Below are 14,603 nucleotides of genomic sequence, written 5' to 3'. Positions count from 1 at the left end.
CTGATATACTGTTAACTAGAATATAGGACATGCTCTATTTCAAAACTAGGGGGAAGAAATTAGGATACATGCTCTGCATTCTTATTGACATTTGCAAAATACGGAAACAACCCTGTCAGCAAATGTGATGTGGAGACATAGAAAGACTTTATGTGAACTGGTATGGCCAACTGCATGTGAGGTGGGGTCAGAGACGTGAGTCTTTGAACAGTGATCACCTAGTGACCTTGGTGCATACAGTCTCATCTGACCCAGGGAGAGGGGTGTCAAAAGGTGGTTTATCTACAAAGAGGCAAAGAAGGAACTCAGGACACATAAGCCTTAGAGGCATATTGATGGGAGAGGATACCACCTACCACCCTTTACCCTTTAAAAGAAAAGAAAATCCAGGACCACATAACCTAGAAGTGAAAATTGTCGACACAGAAAATACACAGAGCATTCTAAAGGAAAAAAAAAATTCTACCAGTGTAAAATATAACCTTAAAAGAAAATATGTTAGTCATAATACTAACTGGAAAATAGGATCTAATTTGGACCTTATTAGAGCATATTCAATCTTAATTAATTGTCATTCTGGTCATCCTGGACTGCCATATGCTCCTTTTGATTAACTGGCCAGATGTATTTCTGTACCTTCTCTTTCCTCCTTCTTTTCTCTTACCTTCTCCACAACTGGTATTCTATAAGGGCTAGTGTACAGCTCTCTAAAGAGTCAGAGTACAAAGTCATGAAAATGGTTGAAAGGCAACAAAGCTTTGGAAGAGAAAGAGGCTTTTAGGTAACCCCCAAAGCTTTAGAAAATGCCAAGGACCAGGGCACCAGATTTAACATAGAAGCTGTTGGTTTCATGCAGGCCAACTTCTGAAATTTTCTTTTTTTTAGCCCCAGCAAGACACATGGGCCTAAATTAGATAGCTTTCAAAGAGTACTTGCCTTTTGTGAAGACAAGTTACAATCACAGAGCATGTAATACACGTCTACTTGCACTGACATCGAAAGGAGACATGGACTGCTGTGACTGGTGATAAAATCAATACTTCCCATTTAAGGGGAAGGCGAAGACTGTCAAGTCTCATAGCCAGGGAATCAGAGAAGACATGTTCCATATGGCTTGAAAATCCTTTTTTTTTTTTTTTTTTGCCTTGAAAAAGCTTCTACTGCTGCCATCAAATGCTGTGCAAACAGAACTTCCTCCAAAAGGGCAACAAACTAAGAATCCTTTACGACCCCAAATCTTTTCCCTTATCCTTTTCCTGTTTGGTTTCATCTAATAATCATCATTTTTTTACATTATATTAAAAAAAGTAACCTCATAGGAAAAAAATTAAGGCTTAATTCATTTCTAATTTTTGTTTTGAAATGTCTATATAAAACGTCAGGTCTAGATTTGGCACTTAGAAGAAAGTAACCAGATTTGGTTATAATCATATCTGCCTGTATCATACATGGAATTCTGGGAAGGAGAGGCCTGAGGGTGGGGGAATGATTTGGTACAACAGACATCATTAAATCATTTACTTTGGAGATTGAGAGAGAAAATGAGAACAATCTTCCTAGGAAGAAACCAATCTCAAAATATAATATTCCCCTTTTGAGACAACTTTACCTTTTCCCGCACACCTGTTTTTTTTAAAAAGCCACTTTATAAAATGTTCTCATAGAAAGATTTCCCAGTGGTACATCAACGCTTAATAGCATCAAGAAAAGGTGTTATGTGTTAATAAAAATCACTATGTAACAAAAATCTGATATAGTTATTAAACTTCTCTTTCTGCTAAATTCAGGCCAAGCTTAAATATTTACAATTTTTATTTGAAAACATCTCTTAAAAAGACTCTGATTCCTTCTTGTTGGAAATGTTCAAGGAAAGATTTTACTTTCAGTGAAGTTTGAGGTGTGTCTCAGAAAAAATATGTTGATGCATGTTGACAGGCATGACAACTATCTTGGTAGTAATTGAACACAGTTTCTAGGGTGACTTTCCAAAAGATACCTGTGCCTAATACATGTACCATAAACTTTCTAGTCTTGCCAAATTAGTGCTAAATAAATCTTCATGCTTTCTGTCATACAGCAAACCTCAGCCTTAAATTTTTTCTTTAAAAACTTGGACTATTAACTGTTACTTAGGTTTGTTATTTAGGATTGTTTTACTTATTACCATGAAGGATCTGTTATTCTATAAACTAATAATTAATGAACTTTTTAAAAAAGTGTTCATGTAAAATCTGAGAATGGCCACACTCCCAGGCACAAAGACTGCCTCAGGCTTGGAAAAGATAGGCAGTGACCCCAGACCTGTGAAAACTGTATAGGAAACAGGCAGATGTCAGGTTCATGCATAAGACAGTGGCAGGTGGTTAAATGCCTTCCTATTTAAATGGGGCAGTCACACGAGAATGGAATTTTCTGCTCAGGGAATTGGAAGGGTAGGGCAGTAGTGGAGGGAGTCACATTTCTTTAACAACATAGATACTATATGAGGATATGAAATGAAAGCCATTAATAGATGATCTTTTCTAGTATACTCAGTAACTTTCCTTTAGGACTCTCCCCTCTATTGCTAGGCTCTTGACTACAGATAGCTACTGGGTTTTTACCAGTGCATAAATATTTGGATTCTACTGAACATTTTTCCTTCCTCAGATTTTCAAATTCCATGTATGTTATATACAAGTAATATAGGACATGTTAGGGAATAAACATAATAAACACCAAACAAGTTGACTGGAAACACTGTGTTTTTCTTCACCACTTCTCAGTTTAGAATTGTATTGAAAAGAACTTGTCACTAATGATTAATTTTGTTTTGGATCTAAGAAATAAAGTTTGGTACTATGTACACTATTTTACAGGTCTGTAGAAATAAATATGAGACTTTAACTTATATAGGATTTGCAAAAGTCATTTGCCTTTTTCTTTTCTCTAGAAAACTCTTAACACACTATTGGAAATATCATGCTAGCTAATGGACTATAAAATTCAGATTGAGATGTGGGAGAAAGTCTTTGTTACAAAGCAAAATCCAGAATAAACTCACTTGTGGCAGATGATTGGTATTGTCATTGTCTTTGACATCTTCCTTATTGTCATCGTCTTTGACATCCTCCTTCACAGAGCCAGAGTTAAATGGGGCTTCCAGATCAAAATGACTTGCACAAATCCAATTTTTTTCAAGAAGTAACAAGTCAAATGACAACTGGCAACATCTGATGGTTTATGTTATATAAACCAAAGATCCCTGGGCTTCCCTGGTAGCTCAGTCGGTAAAGAATTTGCCTGCAATGCAGGAGAACTAGGTTCGATCCCTGAGTTGGGAAGGTCCCCTGGAGGAGGGCATGGCAACCCACTCTAGTATTCTTGCCTGGAGAATCCCAATGGACAGAGGAGCCTCGCAGGTAGCAGTCCATGGGGTCGCAAACAGTCAGATATGACTGAGCAACTAAGCACATAAGTCAAAGATCAAATAGTGGAAAGAGGGGCATCAGAGAAGATATAATAGGAAATCACATTGATGTTTTAACATTATAGGAAGAAGGCAGCTATCAAGAAGAGGTAAGTAGAAAAGCAGTTCCTATTTATAAGTGGAAAAGACACATATGAACTAGTTCTTTAAAAACACAGAATTAAAACAGCTACCAAGAAGTGGTAAGTAGAAAAATGGCTCCTATTTACATATAAAAAAGACAACCAAAATGACTTAGAGTTCTTCTTCTAAATAGGGCTATTTTTTGGTCCAAATTTTAGCTAGGGGTAAGAAATCAAGGAACTATGCTGCCTCTTCTCTGCTACTTCTAACACTTCGATTAAAAGGCCTACCTTTCTTATAGAGTAACTAATGAGGTGATCCTTTAGAGATGTCTGTATTTACAAATGGATGTGATAGTAACAGAGATGGCTCTTTCACTAAGAATCTAAGGTTTTTTTTTGTTTTGTTTTGTTTTGTTTTTAGCTTAAACCAGATACATGGTATACAAAATAGACATCCTGGGTGAAGATATGGATTCTACTGCCAAAGGAAATTCTGAAAATGCTGACAATATATTGCATGACCCAAACTATGCAAGGCTTATCCTACCCCAACATGTGGAAATGGGTAAACTATGACTGTATATCCAATAGGAAAGTGTACAGCAAGTGTATCAACCCCAAATCAGGGAAAGTTTAGTTTCCCCTTCCCCTGGAGTAGCTGGACATGCCTTAAGAACAGACTTTTTTCAAAAGTCTATATTAGTACAAGGTGTTAAGCCTACCAGATTTTAAAAGTAGTGCCAATTATGTCTAAAAATCCACATACTGATGTGATGTCTAGGGAAGTAAAACCACTGATCTTCATAAAAATGCCTAAGAAGAGGGACTTCCCTGGCAGTCCAATGATTAAGATTCCATGATTCCACTGCAGAGGGAATGGGTTTGATCCATGCACAGAAAACTAAGATCCCACAGGCCATGTGGTATGGCCAAAAAAAAAAAAAAAGACCTAAGAAGAGTCCTGTTTTAGGAAAACTTAGGTGGGCACATATGCCATGTATAAGCCAGGGTCTAAAGCACTAAGATTTTCAGTTGTCTCCTGAACTGATATTGAAAATGCTATTGATCAACATTATTAATTCAGACCCCACTGTTTTGGAATAGATCATTTTAGAATGTAGTGGATTCAAGTTTATTGATGGGCCATCTATAAAAAAGGGAGTTGGCTAAGTGAGTATTATAAGACCTAGCTAGGGAACAAATTGGGAACATTTTCCTTGTATGTTCTAAACCACCAAGTACCAATGTACCATTTTGATTTATTTCTCAGGCAAATGTTGGGGGTCTCTACTGGCAATAACGTGAGCTTACATTGTATGACTATATATATCTTTAAGTAAAATTTTGCACAAGTCATTCTGCAATTCAGTTACCTTTGCACACCATCCCTTCAACAGGATCTTAATTCTTCACTGTGACAGTATTTCTACTTGTTCTCCTGCTAGAATAGTAAGGGTGGAAAAGTAAGGGAGACTGGCCTTTAAGGGAAATGGAATAATGGAACCAATCTAATATCTCAGCTGAAAAGCAAGATATTATATTTTTAAAGCTAAATCCCATTCTAGAACTATAACGCATTCTTTCTCTTTCCTATATTCTAGGCTGCTTGACATGCATATGTTGTTTGTTCTTGTTGTTTAGTTGCTAAGTCATGTCTGACTCTTGCGACCCTATGTTCTGGAGCCCATCAGGTTCCTTTGTCCATGGGATTTCTCAGGCAAGAATACTGGCGTGGGTTGCCATTTCCTTCTCCAGAGGATCTTCCCAATCCAGGGATCAAACCCACATCTCCTGCATTGGCAGGTGGGTTCATTACCACTGAGCCACCAGGGAATTCCTGACGTGCATGTACTGATTGCTTAACTAGGTAAGGCCCTAAATCCCCTTCTAGAATCTTAAGCCTCAGCCATTTAATCCAGTTAGAAAAGCAGCACAGCCTTTTTTGAGACAAGCATCACTGTGGGTGTTGTAGGTATAACTAACAATGGAAATAGATGAATAGCTCACTGTTGCTTAGAGAAGCCTGTCTTGTTGCTGGCCTTAGAGAGCCCTATGTCTTCAGAGATGCCCATGTTCCCAGAGAAGCTCATGGTCTCAGAGATGCTGATGTCTTCATAGAAGCCCATAGCCTCAGTGGTGCCCATGTTGTTAGAGATGCCCAAGACCCCAGAGATGCTTTTGTCTCCAGAGAAGCCCACATCCCTAGAAATGTTTATGGCCCTAAGGTTGCCCATGATCCCATAATAGTCATGGTAGACGTCTGCGCACTGACTTTTTACTTGACCCATCTGAACTAGAGGGCCTCCTTCTCTAGAAAGAGTGCCATTCTCCATCAAGGTATTCAGGTCTCCATCGATACCCATAAAACAGACAGAATTTGTCAAAGGAGTTCCCAGGTGCTGAGATAATAAATGCCCTAATTGAGAACATGTACAGACTTCTTCTGGTGGCTCATCATGGGCTTTCAGTTTCTGTCATGGGGGCAAGGAATGGTTGAAAAGAATTAGAAACTGGAGTAAAACTAGACAAATATCACACTGACGTATAGGGATCATGTCAGCTGTCACTTATATGGTAGCCAATGACTTTTTGCCCCCTCCTTATCTTCAAGCATCTTTTATTCATCACTTAACACAGTGCTTTAAAAGCCCTACCACTAAATATCCTCAAAGGTCTTGTATCTATAAAAGTTCCCTTTTCTGATAAATGCAATTTTATTACTGAGAACAGGGAGGGCAAGGGAAAGGATCACTAACATTCATTGATTACTTCCATGTGCCAACCACTATAGTATTTCATTTTATGCTAAAGTTCTATTAGTTAAGTATTAGCTATATTTTACAGATGAGGAAACTGAGGTTCAGAGAATTTAAGTAAGTTCACCCAAATTCACACATTTATGAAGTGGCAGAGCTGGGATCTGACCCCGCCTCTCCTTAATGCCAAAGTCTATGACCTGTCTACTACTTCATGCTGTCTCCAATGGAAATTTTCACTTTCAGGGATAACACAATGATTCACTGATATTTTACAACAGTGATTCTTAGCTTTCTCAGGAGGTCACAGACACCTTTGAAAATCTGGAGAAAAGGATGAAACTTCTTCTCAGAAAATCACATGCAGGCACAAGTGAGTAAATGAGATGGCATACAGTTTTTAGGGATAATTTCAGGGGTTTCACAGATCCCTTAAAGGTCATCTGTGGACATATATGGGTTTATGGACTCCAGTTAAGAGCTCCTGCCTTAGGGATAAGCATACCATTCTTATTTTCCTGGAAGTCACAAAATCATACACACACACACACACACACACACACACACACACACACATGCATACAGTAATAACACTTGGAGAAAGAAACTGACTGTATAGGTGGCTGGGAGAGTTTTTTCAACATTTCATTTTGTATGTTTTTGTATTGTGCATATTATAACTTTATACTTGTACTGCCTTTTAAAAAACATCAACAGGGTATCTGTATATAATATGTGCTGCTTTTTATTTCTCTGTATTAAAAAAGGAATGTTAATAATAGTTATTGTCTTTTTTGCTTTTTCTTCTTTTTAAATTGGAGGATAATTGCTTTAAAATATTGTATTGGTTATTTTAAAAGGAAGCCTTACTTACTTTTTAACTTTAGAATCAGAGAGTTGATAAGATTCTGTCTGTTAACAGAATGAATCTGATTCTCTTAGGAATTAGGAATAAGTAAAAGGGCTAGGTTTATAATAGAGGACCTGCTCTGGAGACCCTGTGGAGGAGGTTGCTAATAGGTAAAAGAGGAGGCAGGAGAAAGGTTCCTTACTTCTCAGTTCTGCCTATGGCTTCTTTCCTGGGGCTGCTTGTTTCCTTTGTTTCCTGATTTTAAGTCATACTTCAGTTTTCTTCCTTCCCCTCACTTGTCTTCATCTTTTTTTTTTTTTTAATGGAACTAAGTAACTGACTGTTGCTTTTCAAGAGGACATTCAAAAGTTTAGGATCTGATGCAACCACAATACATTTATTTTAAAAATAAAAGGATATTTGTTTACTTACAGGGAGCAGCAGAAATGCTATGCCTTATCTGATTGAAAGGAGGTTCATGCCCAGTTCCTAAGCAGCATACCCTTTCTAAGAATTCTTTTCTAAGAAGTATCCCTCCCCTTTACTTCAAACATACCCTAGGGACCTCTGGATTCCAGAAGCAGTTCAGCATTTTCCATTTTTTTTGAAAAGAAATCCCTGTTGACTTGTTCAACTCTAATTAAAAACAACTGTGTGACTTTGGTTTTGCTGGTATCATAAAGGAAATCAACACATAATCATATTCTAAAGCAAAAGAACCATTCAATGAACAGAGTTTATCATCTGCATGGGAAGGAAATCAGATTTTTTAAAAGGTTTTCCTTGTTGGAAATAGCAATGTCATTGTTCTCCTTAGTACACCCAAGAAGTTATACTTATTTTCTTTATGGATAACAAATACCTCCATTATTTCCATGAAATTCCCTCTTGTTCCTCCTCCTAATTCCATCCAGATCCAAAAAGGGAACAAACTGGCTTAACTAGCTGACTGTGATATTTACCACTTGATATGGGAGGTTAAAAAAAAAAAGAAGAGCTGTGCATCAGAGCTTTATAGACACAGGATGCTTGGAAAGCAGAGAGGATAACAAGCCAGCCAGGTTGCTTCTCACAAGTACCAAATCAATTCCAAGTGAGTTAGGACTACTCAGAAGGTGTAAGAGATTCTCTTTTTGAGATTCAACTTTTCACCTTTTCTAGTTTGTGCACATCTGCCTCCAGCATTGATCTCTGCTTCTTAATTTCCAGGAGGCTCTCTAGCATACTCTGCTTGGGCTGCAACCCTTTGTCAAAGCGGTTATACATCCCACACCAGAACCTTGAATAAACAAAAAGAAAAAAAAAAGTGGGTTAGTTTAGCTAAAGAAATAGATTATTTATGTTTTGTTCATGTCAAGAAAATATTAGCTTGGTAGGTAGGCAGATCTCAAAAGTAAGGTAACTATGATAACATTAAAAACACAGGACATGCTCATAATTTAAAAGTAAAGTTCTTAGCAGAAAGATCTCTGCTGAAGACAAGCTGCCTAAAGTTGTACTGAGCTCATAGCCACCTCTGACACACACCCCTTGACATACCCTGCCTACCCCAAAGAATAAGACCCAGCTCCAGCCACTAGTGGGCAGGCACAAGCCCCAGGATCAACCTCATCCACCAAAGAGCAGACACTAGAAGAATGAAGGGCTGTAGTCCTGCAAGCATACAGAAAGGAAACCACAAACACAGAAAATCAGGCAAAATGAGATGGCAGAGAAGTATGTTCCAGATGAAGGAACAAGATAAAACTGCAGAAAAACATCTAAGTCAGGTGGAGGTAGACAATCTACCTAAAAGAATTCAGAGTAATGATAGTAAAAGTGTTTCAAAATCTTGGAAAATGAATGGAGGTAGACTGAGAAGATACAAGAAATATTTAAGAAAGAGCTATAAGATTTAACAGAGATAAATAATACAATTACTGGGATGAAAAAAATACACTAGAAGGAATCAGTGGCAGAATAAATGAGGCAGAAGAACTAATGAATGAGCTAGAAAACAGAGTGGGGGAAATCACTGCCATGAAACAGAATAAAGAAAAAAGAATGAAAACAAATGACAACAGTCTCAGAGACCTTTGGGACAATGTTAAAAGCACCAATATTTACATTATAGGAGTCCTAGAAGGAGAAGAAAGAGAAAGAGTCTTAGAAAACATTTGAATAGATAATAGCCAAAAACTTCTCTACCATGAGAAAAGAAACACTCACTCAAGTCCAGGAAATACAGAGTACCATACAGGATAAATACAAGGAAGAACATGCTGAGACACATATTAATCAAACTGACAGAAATTAAAAAAAAACAAACAAAAATATTGAAAGCAACAAGGGAAAAGTAACAGACAACATAAATATATACAGCTGATTTTTCAGTAGAAACTGCAGGCCAGAAGCTTGTGGTATGATATATATAAAGTGATGAAAGGGAAAAACTTCCAACCAAGAATATTCTACCTGGCAAGGCTATTATTCAGATTTGACAGAGAAATCAAAACCTTTGTAGGCAATCAAAGCTAAGAGAATTCAGCATCACCAAAAAAACCTTACAACAGATGCTAAAGGAACTTCTCTAGGAAGAAATGAAAAGTCCACAACTAAGACAATAAAATTGCAAATGGGAAGGCTCAGTGGTAAAGGCAAACATGAATCTGGTAAAGTTGTAGGATACAAAATTAATACACAGAAGTCTCTTCCATTCATATACATCAACAATGAAAGATCAGAAAGAGAAATTAAGGAAACAATTACATTTAACATCACATCAAAATGAATGAAATACCTGGGGGCAAATCTACTTACAGAAAAGAATCTGTACTCTGAAAACTATAAGACAATGATGAAAGAAATTGAAGATTACACAGACAGATGGATAGATATGTCATGTTCTTGGACTGGAGGAATCAAAACTGTAAAAATGACCATACTACCCAAGGCAATCTACAGATTCAAAACAATCCCTATCAAATTACCAATGTCATTTTTCAGAGAACTACAACAAATTTTTAAAATTTGTATGTAAACATAAAAGATCCCAAATAGCCAAAGCAATCTTGAAATAAACAGAGCTGGAGGAATCAGGCTCCCTGACTTCAGACTATACTATGAAGCTACAGTAATCAAGACAGTATGGATCATACTGGCACAAAAACAGAAATATTGATCAGTGGGACAGGATAGAAAGCCCAGAGATAAATCCACACACCTATGGTCAACATGTCTTTGACAAAGGAAGCAAGAATATACAATGGAGAAAAGACAGCCTCTTCAAAGAGTGGTGCTGTGAAAATTGGACAGCTACATTTAAAAGAATGGAATGAGAACATTATCTAACACCACACAGAAAAATTAAACTCAAAGTGGATCAAAGACCTAAGTTTAAGGCCAGACACTATAAAATTAGAGAAAAACATAGGTAGAACACTCTGACATGAGATTAGTTCAAGATGGTGGAACAGAAGGAGATGAGCTCACACCTTTTTATGAGAACACCAAAATCACAACTAATTGCTAAACAACCAGCAACAACAACAAACAAACAAACATTACAACCTATCAAAAAAAAAAAAAAAAAAAAAAGATACCCTACATCCAAAGACAAAGAAGTCACAAGGAGATGGTAGGAGGGGTGCAATCACAATAAAATCAAATCCCATTCCTGCTGGGTGGGCAACCCACAAACTGCTAAACAATTATAGTACAGAAGTTCTTTCACAGGAGTGAAATTTCTGAGCCCACCATCAGACTTCCCAGTCTGATGGTCTGGCACTGGGAGAATCCCCCAGAAGATCTGACTCTGAGGGCCACTGGGATTTGATCAAGGAATTCCACAGGACTGGTGGAAACAAACTCCACTCTCGGAGGGTGCACAAGTGTTCTTGTGTGTACCAGGACACAGGAGAAAAAAGGGAGTGACCATATAAGTGACTGGGCCAGACATACCTGCTAATATTAGAGGATCTCCTGCGGAGGCAGGGGTGGCTGTGGCTCACTCTGGGGACAAAGACACTGGCAGCAGCACTTCTGGGTAGAACTCATTGGCATGAGCCCTCCTGGACATTAGCTTCACCAAACAGCCTGTAGGCTACAGTGCTAGAATGCCTCAGGCCAAACAGCCAACAGGGCAAGAATACAGGCCCACCCATCAGCAGAGAAGTAGCTTAAAGTCTTCCTGAGCACAGCCCTGCAAATCAGAGAGACAAGACCCAGCTCTCCACACCACTGGGCAGGAACCAGAATATCAAAGCAGTATTTTTTTATTTACCTCCTAGAGTGATGAAGATGAAAACAAAAATTTAAAATATGGGACTAATTAAACTTTGTACTAATTAAAGCCTTTGTACAGCAAAGGAAACCATAAACAAAATGAAAAGGCAACATACAGAATGGGAAGAAATATTTGTGACTGACAAGGGATTAATCTCCAAAATATACAAAGAGCTCATGCAGTTCTATGTCACAAAAACAAACAACCCAATTAAAAAATGAACAGAAGATCTAAATAGACATTTTTTCAAAGAAGACATACACATAGCCAAAAAGTACATGACAAAATGCTCAACATCACTAATTATCAGAGAAATGCCAATCAAAACTACAACAAAGTATCTCCTCACACTGGTCAGAATGGCCATCATTAAAAAGTCTACAAACAACTAATGATAGAGCGAGTGGGAAGAAAGGGTACCCTCCTACAGCATTGATGGAATGTACTGATAAATTGGAACAACCAGTATGGAGGCCAGTATGGAGGTTCATGAAAAAATTAAATACAGATGTACCATATGATCCAGCAATCCTACTCCCTACTCCATACACACACACACACACACACACACACACACACACACACACACACACACACATATATCAGAGAAAAACAATTCAAAAAGATACATGCACAGCAATGTTCATTGCAGCACTATTTACAAAAGTCAAGACATGGAAGCAAACATTGACAGAGGAATGGATAAAGACGTGGTACATATATACAATGGGATATTACTCAGCCATAAAAAGAAAAAATGATGCCACTTGCAGCAACATGGCATGGACCTAAAGATTATCATATTAAGTGAACTCAGACAAAGACAAATGTCATATGAAATCACTCAGGGGCTTCCCAGGTGGCTCAGAAAGTAAAGAAACTGCCTGTAATGCAGGAACCCCAGGTTCAATCCCTGGGTTGGGAAGAACCCCTGGATAAGAAAATGGCAACCCACTCCAGTGTTGTTGGGCTGCAGAACCCTGGCATTGGGCTACAGCCTATGGGGTTGGCAAAGAGTTGGACACAACTGGGCAACTAAAATGAACTCACAGATCTCACAGATTTCAAAAACAAACCAATGGTTACCAAAGGGGAATCATGTAGGGGGAGGGATAAATTACGATCCTGGGATTAACATACATACACAACTATATATAAAATAGATAACCAACAACAACCTATTGTGCAGCACAGGAAACTCTACTCAATATTCTATAATAACCTATATGAGGGAAGAATCTGAAAAAGAAAAAAATTATATGAGTATGCATAACTGAACCACTATGCTGTATACTTGAAACCAATACAACACTGTAAACCAACTATACTCCAGTTAAAAAAAGGACCTGAATAGACAATTTTTCCAAATAAGAGATACATACGGACAATAAGCATACAAAGATATCATCACTAATCATTAGGGTATCACATGCTATCAGGGTAATGTTCAAAATCCTTCAAGCTAGGCTTCAGCAGCACGTGAACAAAGAACTTTCAGATGTACAAGTTGGATTTAGAAAAGGCAAAGGAACCAGAAATCAAATTGCCAACATCCACTAGATCAAAGAAAAAGCGAGGGAATTCCAGAAAAACATCTACTTCTGCTTCATTGACTAAGTGAAAGCCTTTGACTGAATGGATCACAACAAACTGTGGAAAATTCTTAAAGAGACAGGAATACCAGATCACCTTACCTGTCTCCTGAGAAATCTGTATGCAGGTCAAGAAGCAACAGTTAGAACTGGACATGGAACTACAGACTGGTTCAAAATCGGGAAAGGAACACGTCAAGGCTATATATTATCACCCTGCTTATTTAACTTATATGCAGAGTACAACATGTGAAATGCTGGTTTGTATGAAATACAAGCTGAAATCAAGATGTCTGGGATAAATATCAACAGCCTCAGATATGCAGATGATACCACTCTAACAGCAGGAAGTGAAGAGGAACTAAAGAGCCTCTTGGTGAGGGTGAACGAAGAGAGTGAGAAAGCTGGCTTAAAACTCAACACTCAAAAAACTAAGATCATGGCATCCAGTCCCATCACTTTGTGGCAAATAGATGGGGAAACAATGGAAACAGTGGCAGACTTTATTTTCTTGGGCTCCAAAATCATTGCAGATGGTGACTGCAGCCATGAAATTAAAAGACATTTGCTCCTTGGAAGGAAAGCTATGACAAACCTAGATAGTGTATTAAAAAGCAGAGACATCACTGCTGACAAAGGTCCCTACAGTCAAAGCTATGGTTTTTCCAGTAGTCATGTATGTTTGTGAGAGTTGGACCATAGTGAAAGCTGAGTGCCAAAAAATTGATGCTTTTGAACTGTGGTGTTGGAGAAGACTCTTGAGAGTCCCTTGGACTGCAAGGAGACCATACCAGTCAATCCTAAGTGAAATCAACCCTGAATATTCAGTGGAAGGACTGATGCTGAAGTTGGAACTCCAATACTTTGGCCACCTGATGCAAAGAGCTGACTCATTGGAAAAGACCCTGATGCTGGGAAAGACTGAGGGCAGGAGGAAAAGGGGGCAACCAGATAAAATGGTTGGATGGCATCACCGACTCAATGGACTTGAGTTTGAGGAAAGTTCAGGAAATAGTGAAAGACAGGGAAGCCTGGCATGGTGCAATCCATGGAGTTGCAAAGAGTTGGACATGACTTAGTGACTGAACCACACCAACTCATTAGGTAAATGGAACTAAAACCATGACACATCATCTCGTACCCAGTAGAATGGCTGGAATTTCAAAACAAGCAAACAGAGAAACAATTGGTAAAAATGTGGAGAAATTGGAACTACTTGTGTCGTGGTACAGCTTCTATGGAAAACACAATGGTCATTCCTCAAAATAATTAAAAACAGATTTACCATATGATCCATTAATTCTACTTTTCAGTATATATTCAAAAGAATTTGAAAATAGGGCCTCAAAAATACTTTTATGCCAATGTTCATAGCAGGATTAATTTCAAAAACCAAAAGGTAGAAGTTATACAGTTGTTTATATACAGGTGAATGGATAAACAAAATGTGATATGCAATCAATGAAATATTACTCAGCCTTGAAAGAGAATGAAAATTCTGACAGAAGTTTCACATGGATGAACCTTGAGGACATCATACTAAGTGAAATAAACCAGGCATAAAAGAACATATAATATATGGTTCCACTCATATGAGGTATCTAGAG

General features: G+C 38.0%; 1 protein-coding gene across 4 annotated transcripts in view; it reads right to left on the bottom strand.

Annotated features, from left to right (window-relative positions):
• Positions 1-14,603, bottom strand: part of MTMR8 (myotubularin related protein 8) — a 251,889-nt gene that overhangs the window by 29,653 nt on the left and 207,633 nt on the right. For 2 of the 4 annotated variants that reach the window (XM_061136096.1, XM_061136099.1), the window contains 2 exons: positions 8,293-8,419; positions 1,383-6,005 (listed from right to left, as the gene is read on the bottom strand). In XM_061136096.1, coding sequence (XP_060992079.1) covers positions 5,538-6,005; positions 8,293-8,419 — 595 coding nt within the window. In that variant the 3' untranslated portion in view covers positions 1,383-5,537. Of the gene's footprint in view, positions 1-1,382; positions 6,006-8,292; positions 8,420-14,603 lie in introns of those variants that run through there. The other 2 variants (XM_061136098.1, XM_061136100.1) reach the window with 1 other exon arrangement.

This window comes from Dama dama, chromosome X (genome assembly GCF_033118175.1).
Source record: "Dama dama isolate Ldn47 chromosome X, ASM3311817v1, whole genome shotgun sequence".
Lineage (NCBI taxonomy): Eukaryota > Metazoa > Chordata > Mammalia > Artiodactyla > Cervidae > Dama > Dama dama.
Note: the sequence above shows the minus strand (reverse complement) of the source record. Positions and strands in the feature narration are given on the sequence as shown.